We start from the raw sequence: 20,000 nt of genomic DNA, 5'->3' as shown, positions 1-20,000 counted from the left end.
CATCTCACCAATGTTTTCAGGTAATTTGGGTTCCACAATGAAAAGACAACAGAGGAGTGAACACCGTTGGAAGAGAAGACTCAACAGCTGACCAAACTTTAAACTCCAGGTAGATTGACTTGCCCTGAGCTTAGATGTAGGAACTTTGACTTTGAGTACCATTTCTTTAAAGTTTGGTCCCAGTAGGTGGTCAGACATCTTGACTTTGTCTGGAACAAAATGGAAAGATTCCAACTGGGAAAAAATCATTCTTTGAGTTGTCTGGAACGCAGCATATGATGAGCTGTCCCAGAGCAGGACAGGGGACCTTTAAAGAAGAGGTCAAGATGGTGAAGATGATGGTGACTGCTGAAGATGAAAGTGGGTTGCGCAGGGCGACGCAGGAGGTGGGGTCGTTCATGGAAGGTGAAGGGATGAAGGTGGAGGGGGAGGTGGAGGGGGAGGGGGAGGGGGAGGTGAGGGAGGGGGAGGTGGAGGTGAGGGAGGTGGAGGGGGAGGTGGAGGGGGAGGGGGAGGTGAGGGAGGTGGAGGTGAGGGAGGGGGAGGTGGAGGGGGAGGTGGAGGGGGAGGTGAGGGAGGTGGAGGGGGAGGGGGAGGGGGAGGGGGAGGTGGAGGGGGAGGTGGAGGGGATCTGTGCACTCACCTGCGGCAGGAGAGGAAGAGGATGAGGAGGAAGAGGCAGTGCTGGTGCTGACTCCCGCGGGGGCGTCGGCGGTGGGAGGGGGGTTCTGGGAGGGGTCAGGGGTCTCGGAGGGGGGGTGAGATTGGGGGTGAGGCGGCTGCAGCTCAGAGGGGACGGGGTTAGAGGAGGAGGTGGAGGAGGAGGAGGAGGGAGGGGCGGAGTTAGAAGAGGAGGAGGCGGAGGAGCCGGCAGGGGCCCCTGCGGTGAAGAGAAGCCATCACAGAGCGAGCGTGACGACGGGCAGGAGAAAGGAGAGAGAAGGGTGAGTAGCTACTGAACACTACTGAACACTACTGAACACTACTGAACACTGGGAGGAAGGGTGAGTAGCTACTGAACACTACTGAACACTACTGAACACTGGGAGAGAAGGGTGAGTAGCTACTGAACACTACTGAACACTACTGAACACTGGGAGAGAAGGGTGAGTAGCTACTAAACACTACTGAACACTACTGAACACTACTGAACACTACTGAACACTACTGAACACTGGGAGAGAAGGGTGAGTAGCTACTGAACACTGGGAGAGAAGGGTGAGTAGCTACTGAACACTACTGAACACTGGGAGGAAGGGTGAGTAGCTACTGAACACTGGGAGAGAAGGGTGAGTAGCTACTGAACACTGGGAGAGAAGGGTGAGTAGCTACTGAACACTACTGAACACTACTGAACACTACTGAACACTGGGAGGAAGGGTGAGTAGCTACTGAACACTGGGAGAGAAGGGTGAGTAGCTACTGAACACTACTGAACACTGGGAGGAAGGGTGAGTAGCTACTGAACACTGGGAGAGAAGGGTGAGTAGCTACTGAACACTACTGAACACTGGGAGGAAGGGTGAGTAGCTACTGAACACTGGGAGGAAGGGTGAGTAGCTACTGAACACTGGGAGGAAGGGTGAGTAGCTACTGAACACTACTGAACACTGGGAGGAAGGGTGAGTAGCTACTGAACACTACTGAACACTGGGAGGAAGGGTGAGTAGCTACTGAACACTACTGAACACTGGGAGGAAGGGTGAGTAGCTACTGAACACTGGGAGGAAGGGTGAGTAGCTACTGAACACTGGGAGGAAGGGTGAGTAACTAAATTAAATACACAGGATAAATAAACAATGTACAAACAAAAACAAGCAAATACGTTCATCAGTGCATCTAGTTAGTTTCTAGCAAGGGCAGGAAAACAAACAAAATATTCCCTGTGGGTCCACTTGAGTTAAAAACGTCCGTCACAAAGGTCTCACAGAACAACTGAAACTTGAGAAGACTCTCAAACCTCAGTATTAAAAATAAACAAATCAATAAATCATGCAGCTCTGCCTCCTCCTTGCATGCTGATCTAAACAACTTGCCAGACTTCGGGGTTCAAGTCAGGGCACAAGACAAGCCTGTTAAACTTTAAAACACACTCAGGCTTTAAAAATGTATTCAACCCTCTACACCAAGTCAAAGTAGCTTTTGAAAGCTTTTTTTTTTTTTGGGGGGGGGGGGGGGGGGGTTTATAAGGGAACGCTGCTACGACAGAAGATGCAGCACAATGAGTTGTTTTTTTGTAAATATATGTGGTACTAGTTAATTTGTGTTGCTGTTGAGTGTTTTTCTCCTTTCACTCTCCTGTAAAAATCATTATCAAATGTTTTATTTTTATTTTTTTCCCTCGCATCTTTACAAGGTCATTTGCATGCTTGTACCCCCACCCTGAATCAATTAAAAGTTCATCACAAAAAAAAAAACAGGAAGCAGAGGTATTTTACAAAAGCAATAAAAAGCTTGATGTAGGAGTAGATGCAAATAGGTAAAGCCCATCCTCTAATTTAGAACCTTCTCTCCAACTTGCGAACAGATCTCGCAAGCCCATTAAGAAACCAAAAATGCTCTCTTACATAACAAGATCTTTTATCCAGAATGTTAAATTCCCAGAGAAACAACGGCTTGGTCATTATCTGTCATGTCCCAGCTGGTGACGTGCTCCCAGATGGAGGATTTGTGTGTGGAGTTGGAGTGTGAATATATCCAAGAGCTTGGCTCACTGCAGTTCAACTCTTATGACGTCAAAGTAACCATGGCCGTTGCTAAGCACTGTTTACCCAGTGCCACTGTTTACCCAGTGTCTTCTGAGGACTTTAGTTAAGGCTGTCTCATTCTTCATTTTTCCCCCATTTAAGCCACATGGATTTATGCTTTGCTGATATTTCACACGTGGCAGCTAAACTTGTGTGAGCCCAGCCATTTGTGGGGGCTATTCTACACCCAATGAGCACAATGAGAGTGAAGGGCCAATAGTCAGCCATTTTAAGTACACGTTTCAGTTGTATATCAGATTGTGACAACAAAAACTCTGTTATCCTCCTTCACCTGAAGCAGGCAGAGATTAGTTTTAAGAAAAGCAATGGATCAACAAACTGTTACAGAGGTCATATAGATAACCCTATTCTCAACCACCATGAAATGCTCATAAGGGTTAGTGTACTGTATTGAACATAAAATGCTCATAAGGGTTAGTGTACTGTATTGAAAATCTTACTGCAATCATACTGCCCCCCATAAAACCAATGTAACCAAAACATGGTACATCTGTACCACGTTGCAATTGACACACTGTGGGCAAATCTATTATTAGAAATTATATGAAAGAAAAAAAAGAAAGAGAGAGAGAGAGAGAGAGAGAGAGAGAGAGAGCGAGCGAGGGATGGGAGATGATGCGTGTGTTACCTGGGAAGGCGCTGGGTGGTGATGGCGTTGGCACGGCGATAGGCACCCCGACGCTGCCACTCCCGCTGTTTTCTCGGCTGCTGCTTCGGCTGCTGGGATGGCTGCCTCCACTGCTCCCACTGCTGCGCAAAGCACACACATGCTCACACACCACACCACCACTAGAGGGCACCAACACACAAAGAACATCCTTACATACTAACGCTGCTAGTTAGCACACAAACCACTCTGCCCACTACAGGCCTCTGGTACACAAATACTGCCTTTAAATACTAAGACTAATTAGCTAACATTAGCGCACAGACCTCTCCACTACACAAAATACTTCACTCGTGTACACAGGCTAAATGGATAGCATTAGCATATGTATCACACTGTAACCTAGAGAGCACTACAATCAAATCACGATCAAGATACACTACAGCTGATTAGCAACATGAAGTTAGCCACCACACTTGGCATGAGAGGCCACTGGTAAGCAAATGTCATAGCCCAAATGAGCATTATGGACACAGGACTAGCACAGGTGGTGGCTGTAAACTCACACAAACCATGTTAACATGAAACATTTCACCAGCATGGTACAACGCTTTGCAGCCTAATTACATGTAACTGCCCTCATGTTGCGTAGGATTCACATCTACACAGAGCACAACCAGCTACTAGATATGCACTACAAAACAACTTCTAGTGTAGCTAGCTAGTGCTAGCATGCTATTACTCAAACACACTACTTGTTCATCAAACTGCAACTTGGTAATTGCTAGCTTTTGACACCATTGACCATTTGGCTAGTATCAGACATGACTATAACTAACTGGACAACTAATTCAGCCTTGTAAAATGTATCTGGCCAGAATGACCAAAAAGAGCACAAGCAATGGGGAACCGTGGCATGGTTGTTCCCCACATTTTCTGAAGCCCAGAGAGAACAGGGAAGTTCAGATGAACACTTGACCTTGATGGGGTTTATGAGGCTGAAATGACAGCAGGGTCGGAGCCTGGAGAGGCAGAAGCAGTGGAATGGAACGGGAACGAGGAACAGACATTGGAATGAGTTTGAAAAAAGCAGCGGAAAGTTCTAGCACATGTCTGAGAATCTGGGAAAACCGACTTTATTGTATTTCTATTCTCTGCGAGTTTATATACAAACACACACACACAGTCTAAGCAAAGACCTACTGTCTGACAGGCGAGGCAATTCATGTAGTCCTCACTCTCTTTCTTGTACACACACACACAGACAGACAAGACACACACACATCCCCATCAGGTAGGCTGCTCCCTGTGGGAGTTTATCTGTGCATCAGAAATCTGTAATCTCATCTGTGCCACCTCAGGAGACATTCGTCTCGACTCAGATATCACATGATGGAAGACACCCGTCTCAGAACAAGTGCTAGAGAAAACAAAGCAGCAAGCCAGAGAGATAGAGAGAGAGAAACACTAATAGCTCACACAGCAACATGGAAGTTTTATGTAGAAGAAGAAATAGAGAGAGAGAGAGAGAGAGAGAGAGAGAGAGAGAGAGAGAGAGAGAGAGAGAGAGTGAGAGAGAGAGAGAGAGTGAGAGAGAGAGAGTGAGAGAGAGCGAGAGAGCGAGAGAGAGTGAGAGAGAGAGAGAGAGAGTGAAATGGAGGAAGGAAAAGCAGAGCAGCAAAGCGAGACAGAGAGTTCTTGTGCCAGATAGTCAGAAATCGCGAAATGGAGAAGCTATTTCAGAGCAGAAGCACAAAAGATGCAGCTGTATCTTAAAAGGGGAAAAAAGACAAACAGAAGCAGAACTAAGGGAGGTGAAAAACTCTGCTACTCAGCAGAAAAGCAGGGTGAGCTGGCAAAGCAAGGGGAGGAGAGACGGCGAGGCCTTTAGTGTGCAGTGAGAGGAGGGAGCAAGAGGAGGGAGCGAGAGGAGGGAGCAAGAGGAGGGAGAGGGCGGGGGGGGGGGGGCGAGCTGAGAGAGGAGATTGGAAACATGGGCTGAAGATAGACTGAACACATACTGAATAAATATGAATGTGTGAATACATGTCTGTGTGTGGGCATGTGTGTCAGCATGCAATTATGCACATACTGCACGTACGCATGTGTACGCATATGTGCACATATTTACATGTATGTATGCAAGTAGGTCTGCTGTGTTCATGTAAGTCTAAGTATGTATGCATGCTTGCTGGTATGTATGCAATATGCATGATTATTCAGTCATGTTTGTATGTATGTACTGTCTGTACATGCACTTATCTTATGACATAAAATAACAATTATTAATGTATATTTATATATTAATGCATGTAGGCACTTTTAGTATGTCTGCCTGTCTATGATCTGCAGAACACATTTTCTCCTCATGCGAGTAGACGGTTGGTCTGTGCAAGAACTGAGGTGTTTTGGGCCTTGAGTGGAACTGAGAGGAACAAATGTGGGCTGGATCAGGTGCTGATGACTGCCAGATACCACTGCCAATCCACTGTTGAGGCGGGCGAGAGCACTCCTCTTCATCTTCCTTCTCATCTTCATCCTCCTCCTCTTACCCTCTGTGGCAGAGAGGAGGAAAAACAAGACTCCAGACTGCTCCTCCATGAGGTGATGAAAGAGTATCGCTTCTGACGGATGGGGAAAGTCAAGTAAAAAAAAAATTGTTCAGATCCAATAAAAGACTCCATGCTGCTGGTCTTGATTGTTCAGATCCAATAAAAAAACTCCATGCTGCTGGTCTTGATTGTTCAGATCCAATAAAAGACTCCATGCTGCTGGTGTTGATTGTTCAGATCCAATACAAAAACTCCATGCTGCTGGTCTTGATTGTTCAGATCCAATAAAAGACTCCATGCTGCTGGTCTTGATTGTTCAGATCCAATAAAAGACTCCATGCTGCTGGTCTTGATTGTTCAGATCCAATAAAAGACTCCATGCTGCTGGTCTTGATTGTTCAGATCCAATAACAGCAGCAGACCTGAAGCATCCTCATCTTCAGAGTGTGTGGGCGGGTGATGGCATGTGTGGCTATGGCTTCAGATGCAGAAACACACACACACTCACACACTCCGTGTCTTGCAGGCACATGGATATGCGTTGCACAGACACACACACACACGTGAAAGGAAAAGAACAGGAGGACTTCCTCTGTGTTATATAAGCTTCAGACAGAGCAGTTAAAGCCTGAGAGGGAGGCACGCACGCACGCACATAAGAAAGGAAAGGAAGAGAAAGCCCTCCAGGAGTGTGGGCAGAAATGTCTCCACTCTCAGAGTCCCCCCGAGCCCTCTCAAAAAAAATAAAATTAAAAAATACATTCCTGAGATGAAAGAGAAAGTGTCCAAGTTTCAGCAGCCAGACTGCCGCTTGCTGCTGCTAAGTCCCTTTCATTCTCGTCCAGTAACTCTCTCGGAAAAAAAGACAAAAAAAAAAACACATATTCCATGGAAGTAGTATTCCAACGGCAGAACCCAGCTTCACAGGAAGGCCGTCAGCAGCTTTCCGACAAACGGAGGCAGCAGCGGAGAGAACGAGACGGCTGACGCACGGATATTTTTTGGCAGTTGGTAGAAGTCCTCTGGAGAGGGCAGGAGGAGCTGGCGGTTGGTAGAAGTCCTCTGGAGAGGGCAGGAGGAGCTGGCAGTTGGTAGAAGTCCTCTGGAGAGGGCAGGAGGAGCTGGCGGTTGGCAGTGTGAAGGTTCCGCCGCCTGCCGAGGCCACCGAGGAGGAGTTCCAGGAGACTCAGTGGGAATTTCCTGCGTCTCTCTCGCAGTTGAGTGACGACTGGAGTTCTGAGGACACGTGATCGTTATCGGGGTGTAAGCATGCGAGAGTGTGATGGTACGTGTTGGCATTGTGGTTCAGAGTGATGGTACGTGTTGGCCGCGTGTTGGCCGTGTGGTTCAGAGTGATGGTAGGTGTTGGCCGTGTGGTTCAGAGTGATGGTACGTGTTGGCCGTGTGGTTCAGAGTGATGGTACGTGTTGGCCGTGTGTTGGCCGTGTGGTTCAGAGTGATGGTAAATGGTTAATTGGTTACCGATGAGGGCCGTGCGGTCTGCAGAACAGGACGGAAGTGAAAGGGCTCCAAATAAATGGCAGATGCAAGTGCAGTCCTGGTTGGTGAATTATGACTATGGGCTATGAGGGTTGGTGAATTATGACTGGGCTATGAGGGTTGGTGAATTATGACTGGGCTATGAGGGTTGGTGAATTATGACTGGGCTATGAGGGTTGGTGAATTATGACTGGGCTATGAGGGTTGGTGAATTATGACTGGGCTATGAGGGTTGATGAATTATGACTGGGCTATGAGGGTTGGTGAATTATGACTGGGCTATGAGGGTTGGTGAATTATGACTGGGCTATGAGGGTTGATGAATTATGACTGGGCTATGAGGGTTGATGAATTATGACTGGGCTATGAGGGTTGGTGAATTATGACTGGGCTATGAGGGTTGGTGAATTATGACTGGGCTATGAGGGTTGGTGAATTATGACTGGGCTATGAGGGTTGGTGAATTATGACTGGGCTATGAGGGTTGATGACAATCTGTATAAATGCAAGTTGTTGTTGTTATTGTTGTTGTTGTTGACTGCAATCTCTCTGAGGATTAATGGGAGAGCCGTAAGGATGATGAAGTGAGATTAATGGGAGAGCCGTAAGGATGATGAAGTGAGATTAATGGGAGAGCCGTAAGGATGATGAAGTGAGATTAATGGGAGAGCCGTAAGGATGATGAAGTGAGATTGTGGGTACCTGTATGGCTTTTGGTGGTGCATTGCGGGTACCTGTGCCTTTGCTGGTTTGCTGTGGCTTCCTGTACCTCATTAAGGTAAGGGACTGTGGGTATACTGTACCTGTACCTTGTTGGTGAATTGTGGGCTTTTGGGGGTGCATTATGGGTACCTAATGGTGGTGGACTGTGGGTATGTGTCCCATGCTGATGGATTGTGGGTATCTGAGTAGTTTGTGCTCTTGGACTATGGGTAAGTGTGCAGTTTGTGCTGGAGGATTGTGGGTTCCTGTGTACCTGTGGTGATGCATTGTGGGTTCCTGTGTACCTGTGGTGATGCATTGTGGATACCTGTGTCTGGTGGTGATGGATTGTGGGTACCTGTACCGTGCTGGTGCATTGTGGGTACCTGTAGGTGCGGCTCCTCTGGTTAACGGAGGCCGTGCGCACTGGGCTCTGCTGACAGGCAGGCACCAAGTTGCGTGTGGGGCTGGGGACGTAGTCGTTAGGGACGACGGGGGGGCGCACAGGCTCAAGCGTCCGGTAAGGGGAGTGGCGCCTGTGGGGGGGGGGGGGTGGGGGGGGTGGGGGTGGTGGGGTCGTTGGGAGAGACGTTAAAAAAAAACCAAGAGTACAGACACATCCCTCACACACATCCTAGTGCCGATATCTTTTGCATTTCTCTGAAATTAAGAAAAATTTAGTCACTGAAAAAGAACTTTAGAAAATGCAGTTGGCTACAATTTTCCACTGAAGCGAGATAACTTCACAGAACTTAAATTCCTTAAAAGTTTCCCCCCACAACCACAGCTTAAGAAACCGAACCGTTATCAAAGGGGCTAAATGTTTCTTCACACATAATGGTTCATGTGTAATTAATTAACAATCTACCCACTCTCTGAAAAGGCTTGATAAGGTTTGTTTACTGATGTGAACACATTTGCATAAAAAAGTAATTATAACTACAGCATTTGCCCTCCTTGAAAAGCTAATCAACTGATGGCCATCATCATGTGGAGGCGGAGAAAGACAAGAAGGAAGGAGGAAAGGAAGTAGGGGATCAGTGCAAAGAGTGAATATAGAAATACTGAGTTGATAATAAATGAAGAGTTCGGTTCCAAAACGCTATATCTCCATTTAAAAAAAAAACAAAAAAAAACGAACATTAAAAAGTCATGCTATTTAATTTTGTATTTCAGGTAATATCAATGAAATTGTAGTTGTGTTGTTTTGATTGAGTACAGATAAATCAAAAACCAATACCCAAATACAGTTCTACTGAGATTACCTGGAAAAAATGTGGTAAAATGGTGGATATAGCGTTTTGGAAGCAAACTCTTCAGAATGGACATGCTGTCTACTTTCACAATCAGCAAATTGCTCCCCACTGTCCACTAGTTGTCCTTTCACAGACAGGCTTCACGAGGCACGTAACTGAAGCGTTAAGTTCGCAGAGCGTACAAATAGTTTTAGAAGATTGTCACATTTTTATTTCAGTGTGCGCGCTGCTGTCCTGTCTGGTGTAGCCAGTTCCACTGATTACAGGAGGAAACTAATAGTTGCAGCAGACGCACGTGCGTGTGTGTGTGTGTGTGTGTGCGTGTGTGTTTTCATGTGCAGTTATGGCTATATGAGTTGGAAACAAATATAGCGGCGCACACCGGTTCATAAATAAGTCAGCCAATCAAATGGCTGCTTCTGGAACATGGAGGGGAAAGATGTACCAGCCCTTCACCAGAATCCGGGGGCTGTATCTTTAAAGTGAAATTTGCTCGACATCTCGGTCCTTTAAAACACCTGAAAGTGCCGCCTCTGGAGCGGCAGGCTAATGAAAGCACCCCTGCCTCTCAGCTCCCTAAGTGCCTCTGCCTTCAAGAGAAACAAATGCGCTACCGCGCTGCCGCATGTTCTGCTGACAGCGTAGCATGCGTCATGCAGCAGCAAATGTCTTATTACAGCGCCTTCAATGGTGCACCTCTGCAATGTTTATCTGGTACAACACAATGCAATTCTTTTTCCTTGAAATAATGGCTTCGAATTCCCATGCTACAACGACTTATGATATGCAGAATGCAGACTTGGATATTGCCAATGCACGCTTGGAACACGCTTGGCACGCTTTTGTCTCTGTTGTATTGTTTGTTTGTTTGTTATTGTGTTTCCCTGCCTTCCTACTATGTAAAGCGACCTTGGGTTTGAGAAAGGCGCTATATAAAATAAACGTATTATTATTATTATTATTATTGGAACGCTTGTTATTGCGTAGGATCACAAGCCTTTTAGTCATTTTTCGACTAACTAGGTACCTTCGTAGTGCTAAAAAGGGTTGGGCATTGATGCCAAGGGGCAAAGAGCAATTCTTCCAAGCTGTTGCTTTAGTATAGTATAGTATAGTATATAGTATAGTATAGTATAGTATAGTATAGTATACTCCCGTGAGGGAAATTTGGTCTCTGCATTTATCCCAATCTGTGAATTAGTGAAACACACACAGCACACAGTGAACACACAGTGAGGTGAAGCACACACTAATCCCGGCGCAGTGAGCTGCCTGCAACAACAGCGGCGCTCGGGGAGCAGTGAGGGGTTAGATGCCTTGCTCAAGGGCACTTCAGCCGTGCCTACTGGTCGGGGTTCGAACCGGCAACCCTCCGGTTACAAGTCCAGAGTGCTAACCAGTAGGCCACGGCTGCTTTAACATTCAAAAAGAAAAAAAAAGAGCATCCCTTATACTCAAAGTGAGAAATTCAGAACAGTTCACGTCGTTAAAAGGCATCTATATACACAGGCACGGCACCAAAACCTATACATAATTTACATTATCTGATTGTAATATATGCTGATGTATATTCTAATGCGTGTACTGAAAAATGCTACCGTTGCTATTGAATATAAGAGACAGCTGGAGGAGTCTTATCTGGAAATTGTCGTGGCAACCCCCTTACATTCTCATGTGTGTGTGTCCATGTGAGGAGGAATGAACAGACCATTACAGTGCCCACACACACACACACACACTTGCACTGAATGCAGTGCTGGAGACGCACCTCGGTCACTTTACATGGGCTTATGAGGTAGCCTCGTGAGACCATCCTGATCTCGCGAGCTTCAGGGTTTCACTCGCAGATCAGTCTGGATACTTTCCGTTAAAGAAAATTTGGAGCAGTTCACCAAACGAACGTCCAATCAGCGTTGGCTTTGAGGCGGGTTGAGGTGTGACGCAACGAACAACATGACAGCATCCACAGAGATGAGCATAGCTATCGCGCAAGTTTTATTCAAATTAGAAAGTATTCCTGGGTAAACTGTGAAGCTATGTGTCTCAGCCATGCAGCTGGGAGGAATGAACGACACAGACATCCTCCACGGCTGATTCCAGTTCATAATGGAGGAATATACTATCTTCAGAAGTGTAGGGCCTACCGTGAAAACTTGATGGGAATTGTCGTTGATTAGGTTCATAAATGGTAAGTTAAAACATCTTAACGTTTGTCACGTTACCTAACTTAATTGTATGTTAAACGGCATTAGAAGAATACTTTGTTCATCTAATTGGTTGATTTGGCCCGTCGATAACCAACAAAGGTGGTGATAGACAGATGGTTTATCCAATCAGCTAACCAGTATGTCCGCCCCTTCCCAAAAGTTCTTCAATGAAAAGTTCCCAGATGGATATGCGGAGCAAATCCATCTGGCGGAGTCAGGTTACTTATGAGGTGCTTCTCTCCGCCTCTCTCTCCGCCTCTCTCTCCATCTCTCTCTCCATCTCTCTCTCCATCTCTCTCTCCATCTCTCTCTCCATCTCTCTCTCCATCTTTCTCTCTGCCTCCATCCTCTACTTTTAGAAACCTTGCTGCAGGAAGAAGTGGTGTTAGAACCGTGAGCAAAGATTCCGAGGGAGAGAATGAGCCTCCTCGCCTGACATCTCATCCACAGCGGGGCTATGCAGAAAAGCAATGTCACACACACACTCACACTCACGGCCTAGATTTAGTGAGGCATGATTATTGCAGTGTGACATGACTGTCTTGCTAGAGCACAGATCGGATACTGCTGAGATGAATTGAGACCACAGCAGTGAAGAGCACAACGCCTCCAGTTAACACTGAAGATCCAGTGTTATCTCTGGAGATGAGCGAGATACTAACTATCAGAAGAGGAGAGGAGAGGAGAGGAGAGGAGAGGAGAGGAGAGGAGAGGAGAGACCAGTAGAGTGCTAATGTCCACACAGGTGTGGAGTACCAAGCCCCTGCTCCACCATACGTACCCCAGGGTTCCCTTTCCTGCCAGGGGGGGGCTGGGGGGCTTCTGGGTGGGTGGGCTGGTGCGTGGAAGTGCCCCCATCTTCATGTTCTGGCTGCTTACCTGTTAGACAACAGTTTCATGAGAACAGATCTATAGATTTCAACACACACACACACACACACACACACACACACACACACACACACACACACACACACACACAAACTGCTCGCACACACACACACACACACACACACACACACACACCCCATATCCTGTCTTGGCCTGTTGTTTCCTCCTGGTCTCCTATGTGTCCAGATTGCTGATCGTGACCAGGAGGTGCCTGCTGCTTATTAGCGGGGTGTTGAGGACCAGGAGGTGACTGCTGCTTATTAGCGGGGTGTTGAGGACCAGGAGGTGCCTGCTGCTTATTAGCGGGGTGTTGAGGACCAGGAGGTGCCTGCTGAGATAAGCCTGCTGAGGGCTTCTGCACAAGGTGTGCCAACACACGCTTCAGTGTCCACTGCTGTGCCAATCGTGCCAACTATCCACACACACCCATCAATGATAAGTCTCTTATACACACACACACACAGTTATGATGCTTTATAAACAAAAAAAAAACAAAACACTCAACTCTTTCACCAGCCACTATAGATATATAAAATGATTAAAATGTGCTACTGTCCAACTACTATCCATGATTAAAATGTGCTACTGTCCAACTTGATCTAACTACACTGTGTAGCCTACATAATCTGATTTTAATATGTAGGCTACAGATATGTAGGCTATATTTAACATTTATTTTCTATTTGGTCTGTTATGAAATCATGCCCATTTAAACACAGCTCAGTTTTAAGAAACTTAAATACATGCATGCTTAGCATTTTGTGAAAAGAAATCATTAAGGCTACATTGACAAACTCTTAACCGTGAGCTGCCTGTATATTCTCTGATCCTAATATTTACAGATATCTAGGCGATGTAAGCACAGATCAGTTTTAAGAAATGCACCCGAAAGCTAACTATACACGGGAATGCATTACACCTTTGTGTTCGGTAAGGTCTGCTGTTTATATGATATATGGTTGATATATGGTTTGTCATGTGTTGCGTGAAGAGTGTGTAGGCCTACGATATTCCACCGAGACGAATGGATGTGGAGATGGGCGCAGAGAATAATTATTAAATCTTTTGAAGTTATTTTTCTCACAAACTGTTTATCACAGCAAACAGTGGCTAGCTAGCACCGTTTAAAAGCTGAGAAAAGGCTCTTTCATGTGACATGTGTGATGAGTAGCCTACTTCTCGAGGAGTTCAACAGAGAAGAATGGGTGAATTTGGACGCACTTCATGCTTGTAGTGAAGTAAAGCTGAAGCGCTGCATGCTGCAGCTCACTGGTAGTTATTAGGTAACTTCAAATCAGCACGATTTACCCTTAGGCTACTGCACATTACAAGATCTGTACGAGATGATCCGCAGCACTGAAGTGAGAAATTATTTAACTCTTTGTGTAGCGCATGTGAGCGCTTTTTTCCCCATTTCAACCTGAATATTGGTGGGGACATTTCAGTCGTAATTTGACATTGGTGTGGACACGTCCTTCGGACCCCACGCAAATCTACGCCCCTGCTGGTAGCTCAGGAACTCAGGGATCTGTCATGCTATTACCAGCCCCCCCCCACCCCCCCAAACAAACACCACCCCCCCACACACACACACCTCTTTCTGATACCACAACGATAGCATTAAAGAAGAATCCCAGCAAATTTTTACATACATCTGTTTCTTGAGGTCCCAAGTACTGTCGGTACTACGCAATAAACGGAAGAAATCAGTGCTACCTAGCCGTAGTTGCTGCAGCCAGGCTGCTACAGTGCTAAACTCTGGAGGTGTCTTCAAGATCACTAGTGCAGTGCCCGTTCAAACATGCTATTCCTGTAGAAAACCCGTAGCCCAATTACATAGTCGCAGGTACAGTGATGGCCAAAAGTGTTGGCACCCATGCTAAAGTTGACTGAAAAGAGGAATATAAAATCATCTTTTGGAAATTGATCTTAATGCCTTAAGTGAAAAATGAGGAATATCTAACCTTTAAGGACACCAATTTTCTTAGTGAATGAATAATGTATCATAAATAAATAAATGTTCTTCCTTAAAATACAGGGGTCATAAGTATTGACACTCCTATGTTAAATTCCCATAGAAACAGGCAGATTTTTATTTTTAAAGGCCAGTTATTTCATGGATCCAAAATACTGTGCATCCTGATAAAGTTACCTTGGCCTTTGGAATAGCCCCACATCATCACATACCCTTCACCATACCTAGAGATTGGCATGGGTGTTATTTCAGTTAGCCTATTAGCTGGTTTGATATGCATTGAGGTCAATGAGCATCAAACCAGCTAATAGGCTAACTGAAATAACACCACTAACACAAAGTGTCAGTTTAGCCTATTGCACATAATTTGTTCACATCGTTTTGAATAGCCACTGCAGCCTATCCATGTTTGTTGGCGTGTAGTTGCAAAATCCGTGGAATCATTTTATGTAAGCAAACCGCATACAGAGGCATTCTTTATTGTTGACAAAATAATTATCCAAACCTCTTACATCTACCCGTGCCGAGCATTTCTTATCCAAACAACGTCAAACCTTGCACTGTACTTACTCTTGCCCGTAGCGAGACACCTGGTAAGCACACACACACACACACAGAGACGTTCCTATAGATAGATAGATGCAGCAACTTGAGTTAGTTTGCATCGTTTTATTTTTAGATTTATATTTTGTATCAACAGTACTCGGTGCCCTCGAGAAACATAGATCTATGTGAAAAATCGCCAGTTTTCCTTCACAACGATAGCATTAGCTAATCTATTAGGATTAGTTCATTTACAGTATTGCCCTGTTCTGGCATGACACTACTCTTGAGCACTGACGCGGAGAAAACAGACCTGTCAGAACAGCAGTGGAACAGACCATGGTGGCACTCACTGGAATGCGCACACACACACACGCGCGCACACACACAGACACACGCACACAGACCCACGCACACACACAGACGCACACACACACACAGACGCACACAGACACACACACACAGACGCACTCACACACACACGCACGCACGCACACACACACGCACGCACGCACACACACACACACACGCGCGCACACACACACGCGCGCACACACACACGCACACACACAGACGCACACACACGCACGCACACACACACACGCACACACACAGACGCACGCACGCACACACACAGACGCACACACACGCACGCACACACACACACGCACACACACAGACGCACGCACACACACAGACGCACACACACAGACGCACGCACACAGACGCACACACACACACAGACAGACGCACACACACACACAGACAGACGCACACACACAGACACACACACACAGACACACGTACGCACACAGACACACGTACGCACACAGACACACGCACACACACAGACAGACGCACACACACACACAGACACACGTACGCACACAGACACACGCACACACACAGACAGACGCACACACACAGACAGACACACGCACACACACAGACAGACGCACACACACAGACAGACACACGCACGCACACAGACGCACGCACACAGACAGACACACACACACAGACACACGCACACAGACGCACACAGACACACGCACACACACAGACACACACACACAGACAGACGCACACACACAGACAGACGCACACACACAGACACACGCACACACACACACAAACAGACGCACACACATAGACAGACACACGCACGCACACAGACGCACGCACACAGACAGACACACACACACAGACACACGCACACACACGCACACACACAGACAGACACACGCACGCACACAGACACACGCACACACACGCACACACACAGACAGACACACGCACGCACACAGACGCACGCACACAGACGCACGCACACAGACGCATGCACACAGACGCACGCACACACACAGACAGACGCACACACACAGACGCACACAGACGCACTCACACACACAGACACACGCACACAGACAGACACACACACACAGACACACGCACACACACACACGCACACGCACACACACAGACAGACGCACACACACAGACAGACGCACACACACAGACAGACACACGCACGCACACAGACACACACACACACGCACACACACAGACAGACGCACACACACAGACAGACACACGCACGCACACAGACGCACGCACACAGACGCGCGCACAGACACACAGACGCACGCACACAGACAGACACACGCACACAGACACACGCACACAGACAGACACACGCACGCACACAGACGCACACAGACAGACGCACACACACAGACACACACACACAGACGCACGCACACAGACGCACGCACGCACACACACAGACACACGCGCACACACACAGACAGACGCACACACACACACAGACGCACGCACACAGACGCACACACACACACAGACGCACGCACGCACACAGACGCACGCACGCACACACACAGACGCACGCACACACACAGACAGACGCACACACACACACAGACGCACGCACACAGACACACGCACACACACAGTCAGACGCACACACACAGACGCACACACACACACAGACGCACACAGACGCACGCACACACACAGACACACGCACACACACAGACACACGCACACACACAGACAGACGCACACACACACACACACAGACGCACGCACACAGACGCACGCACACAGACGCACACACACACACAGACGCACACAGACGCACGCACACACACAGACAGACGCACACACACACACAGACGCACACACACAGACGCACACAGACACACGCACACAGACGCACGCACACAGACGCACGCACACAGACACACGCACACAGACACACGCACACAGACGCACGCACACAGACGCACGCACACAGATGCACACACACAGACGCACACACACAGACGCACACACAGACACACGCACACACACAGTCAGACGCACACACACAGACGCACACACACACACACACACACACACAGACGCACACACACAGACGCAGGTTCTGACAGGATTCCTGTTTTCCCTGTTTCTCTGTTCTCTGTTTTCCGACCCGACATTGACACAGTAAGAGCATAAGAGGAGAGAGAAGAGAGAGGTGTGTGTGTGAGAGAGAGAGAGAGAGAGAGAGAGAGAGAGAGAGAGAGAGAGAGAGAGAGAGAGAGAGAGAGAGAGAGAGAGAGAGAGAACATGATAGAGAAAGGGAGAGGGGGAGACTGGGAAAGAGGGCAGGCCTGCCGAAGCAGGGCCTGGGAGGGGGTCAGGGGAGAGGAGGACTTACCTTGAACCTAAGCAACCACTTTAGTGCGTGGGAGAGGCGGAAAAGAAGAAACAAGAGAAACCACAGCCAGGTTAGTCAGAGTTTACACACACAGACAAACAAAGACACACACCCCGCAACAAATACACACACACACACACACACACAAGTTAGGTGATTATTTCTCTGCAGTTAGAGACCTGGGGCAGTCAGCTCTACAAAGTTCTCACCAACGGCTCTATAATTGGGTGATGGCAATTTAGAACAAACCCTTCAACCAATAATTTGCTTTCACTTGTCAACGAGGGAATCTGATTGGCTGCCGTGTTCAGGAGGAGCGCTGACAAGCCCCAGTTTGACCAATCACAAACATTGGTGATTAGCGCACAAGCATGCCCCTCCTCCTTCCCCATACCTTGACCCCGTGGCCGATGTCATCCAGCATACTGTAGTCGATGGGCTTGCGGATGTAGCGCACCGGCCTCTCCTGATTGGCTGGGGCGATGATCTTGTGCGTGCGGGAGGTGTTCTTATTGGTGGTCAGGATGCCAATCTCCCGCCTGGCCACCTTCTCCTTATGGATGTCAACCGTCTGGGGAAACAGAGAGAAGAAGTATTAACACTCACACAAAGGACACACACACACAAACACAGAAACACACATACACGTCATATGTCAGTCATAATAACGTTCCATCTCAAACTCAAAGACCAGAGTCCCAAGATGCATTTGAGACACTCATTACCAATTATTAGAGGTTTCAACATGGTTATATCCAGAGAAACAAGTCGCGTCTATAACCATGACAAACGGTTTAATATGCATACGTGTGCCATGCTCACCTCAAGTGCCTGTGCATGTAATTATCTGTGTGCAAAACCAGGCCCTTTTTTAATTTCACACTGATTCCCCAAACATCTCCTGCAGAGTAGGGAGGATCACTGCATTGCAGTACATAGTGACAACGCAGTTCAGAATGACTAAATAAAATTAATTTGAAATAATAATCTTATAAATATGCATGCTCATAAGGAGACATATGCTGTGCATGTGTGAAAGGAAGAGATCCTAAAGTATGTCTCAAAGTTTGTGCATTTCTGTGTGTGGATGTGGATTTGTCTCCCATACATGGCCATGGCACGCACACACACACACACACACACACACACACACAACACACACGAGAGCTCGAATTAACTTTACACATCAAAGGTCTTGGACTCCACCATGACTGACATTCTCTTTCATCTCCACCAGGCAGTCAGGGGGAGAGAGAGGAGGAGGAAAAGAGAGAGAGAGACAGAGAGAGGAGGAGTGAAAGAGAGGGGGGATGAGAGAGGAGTGAAAGAGAGGGGGGATGAGAGAGGAGGAGTGAAAGAGAGGGGGGGATGAGAGAGGAGGAGTGAAAGAGAGGGGGGGATGAGAGAGGAGGAGTGAAAGAGAGGGGGGGATGAGAGAGGAGGAGTGAAAGAGAGGGGGGATGAGAGAGGAGGAGTGAAAGAGAGGGGGAGAGAGAGGGAGAGGAAAAGAGAGAGAGAGACAGAGAGAGGAGGAGTGAAAGAGAGGGGGGGATGAGAGAGGAGTGAAAGAGAGGGGGGGATGAGAGAGGAGGAGTGAAAGAGAGGAGGAGTGAAAGAGAGGGGGGATGAGAGAGGAGGAGTGAAAGAGAGGGGGGGATGAGAGAGGAGTGAAAGAGAGGGGGGGATGAGAGAGGAGGAGTGAAAGAGAGGGGGGATGAGAGAGGAGGAGTGAAAGAGAGGGGGGGATGAGAGAGGAGTGAAAGAGAGGGGGGGATGAGAGAGGAGGAGTGAAAGAGAGGGGGGGATGAGAGAGGAGGAGTGAGAGGGGGGGATGAGAGAGGAGGAGTGAAAGAGAGGGGGGGATGAGAGAGGAGTGAAAGAGAGGGGGGGATGAGAGAGGAGGAGTGAAAGAGAGGGGGGATGAGAGAGGAGGAGTGAAAGAGAGGGGGGGATGAGAGAGGAGGAGTGAAAGAGAGGGGGGGATGAGAGGAGGAGTGAAAGAGAGGGGGGGATGAGAGAGGAGGAGGAAAAGAGAGAGAGAGACAGAGAGAGGAGGAGTGAAAGAGAGGGGGGATGAGAGAGGAGTGAAAGAGAGGGGGGGATGAGAGAGGAGGAGTGAAAGAGAGGGGGGGGATGAGAGAGGAGGAGTGAAAGAGAGGGGGGGATGAGAGAGGAGGAGTGAAAGAGAGGGGGGATGAGAGAGGAGGAGTGAAAGAGAGGGGGAGAGAGAGGGAGAGGAAAAGAGAGAGAGAGACAGAGAGAGGAGGAGTGAAAGAG

General features: G+C 47.7%; 1 protein-coding gene across 5 annotated transcripts in view; it reads right to left on the bottom strand.

The window, feature by feature from the left end:
* The window catches only part of LOC143100909 (abl interactor 2-like), a 106,481-nt gene that overhangs the window by 12,883 nt on the left and 73,598 nt on the right, over positions 1-20,000 (bottom strand). For 3 of the 5 annotated variants that reach the window (XM_076264498.1, XM_076264500.1, XM_076264502.1), the window contains exons 3-6: positions 18,118-18,294; positions 12,374-12,471; positions 8,516-8,665; positions 3,397-3,518 (exon numbers count right to left, since the gene is read on the bottom strand). In XM_076264498.1, the coding sequence (XP_076120613.1) occupies positions 3,397-3,518; positions 8,516-8,665; positions 12,374-12,471; positions 18,118-18,294 (547 nt within the window). The remainder of the gene's footprint in view (positions 1-3,396; positions 3,519-8,515; positions 8,666-12,373; positions 12,472-18,117; positions 18,295-20,000) is intronic. The other 2 variants (XM_076264499.1, XM_076264501.1) reach the window with 1 other exon arrangement.

Source organism: Alosa pseudoharengus, unplaced genomic scaffold (assembly GCF_046254945.1).
Source record: "Alosa pseudoharengus isolate Yale_2024_CS ecotype anadromous, Long Island Sound unplaced genomic scaffold, YU_APseudo_1.1 YU_APseudo_1.1_scf_3, whole genome shotgun sequence".
In the NCBI taxonomy this organism is placed as follows: domain Eukaryota; kingdom Metazoa; phylum Chordata; class Actinopteri; order Clupeiformes; family Clupeidae; genus Alosa; species Alosa pseudoharengus.
This window is presented reverse-complemented; position numbering and strand designations above follow the sequence as displayed.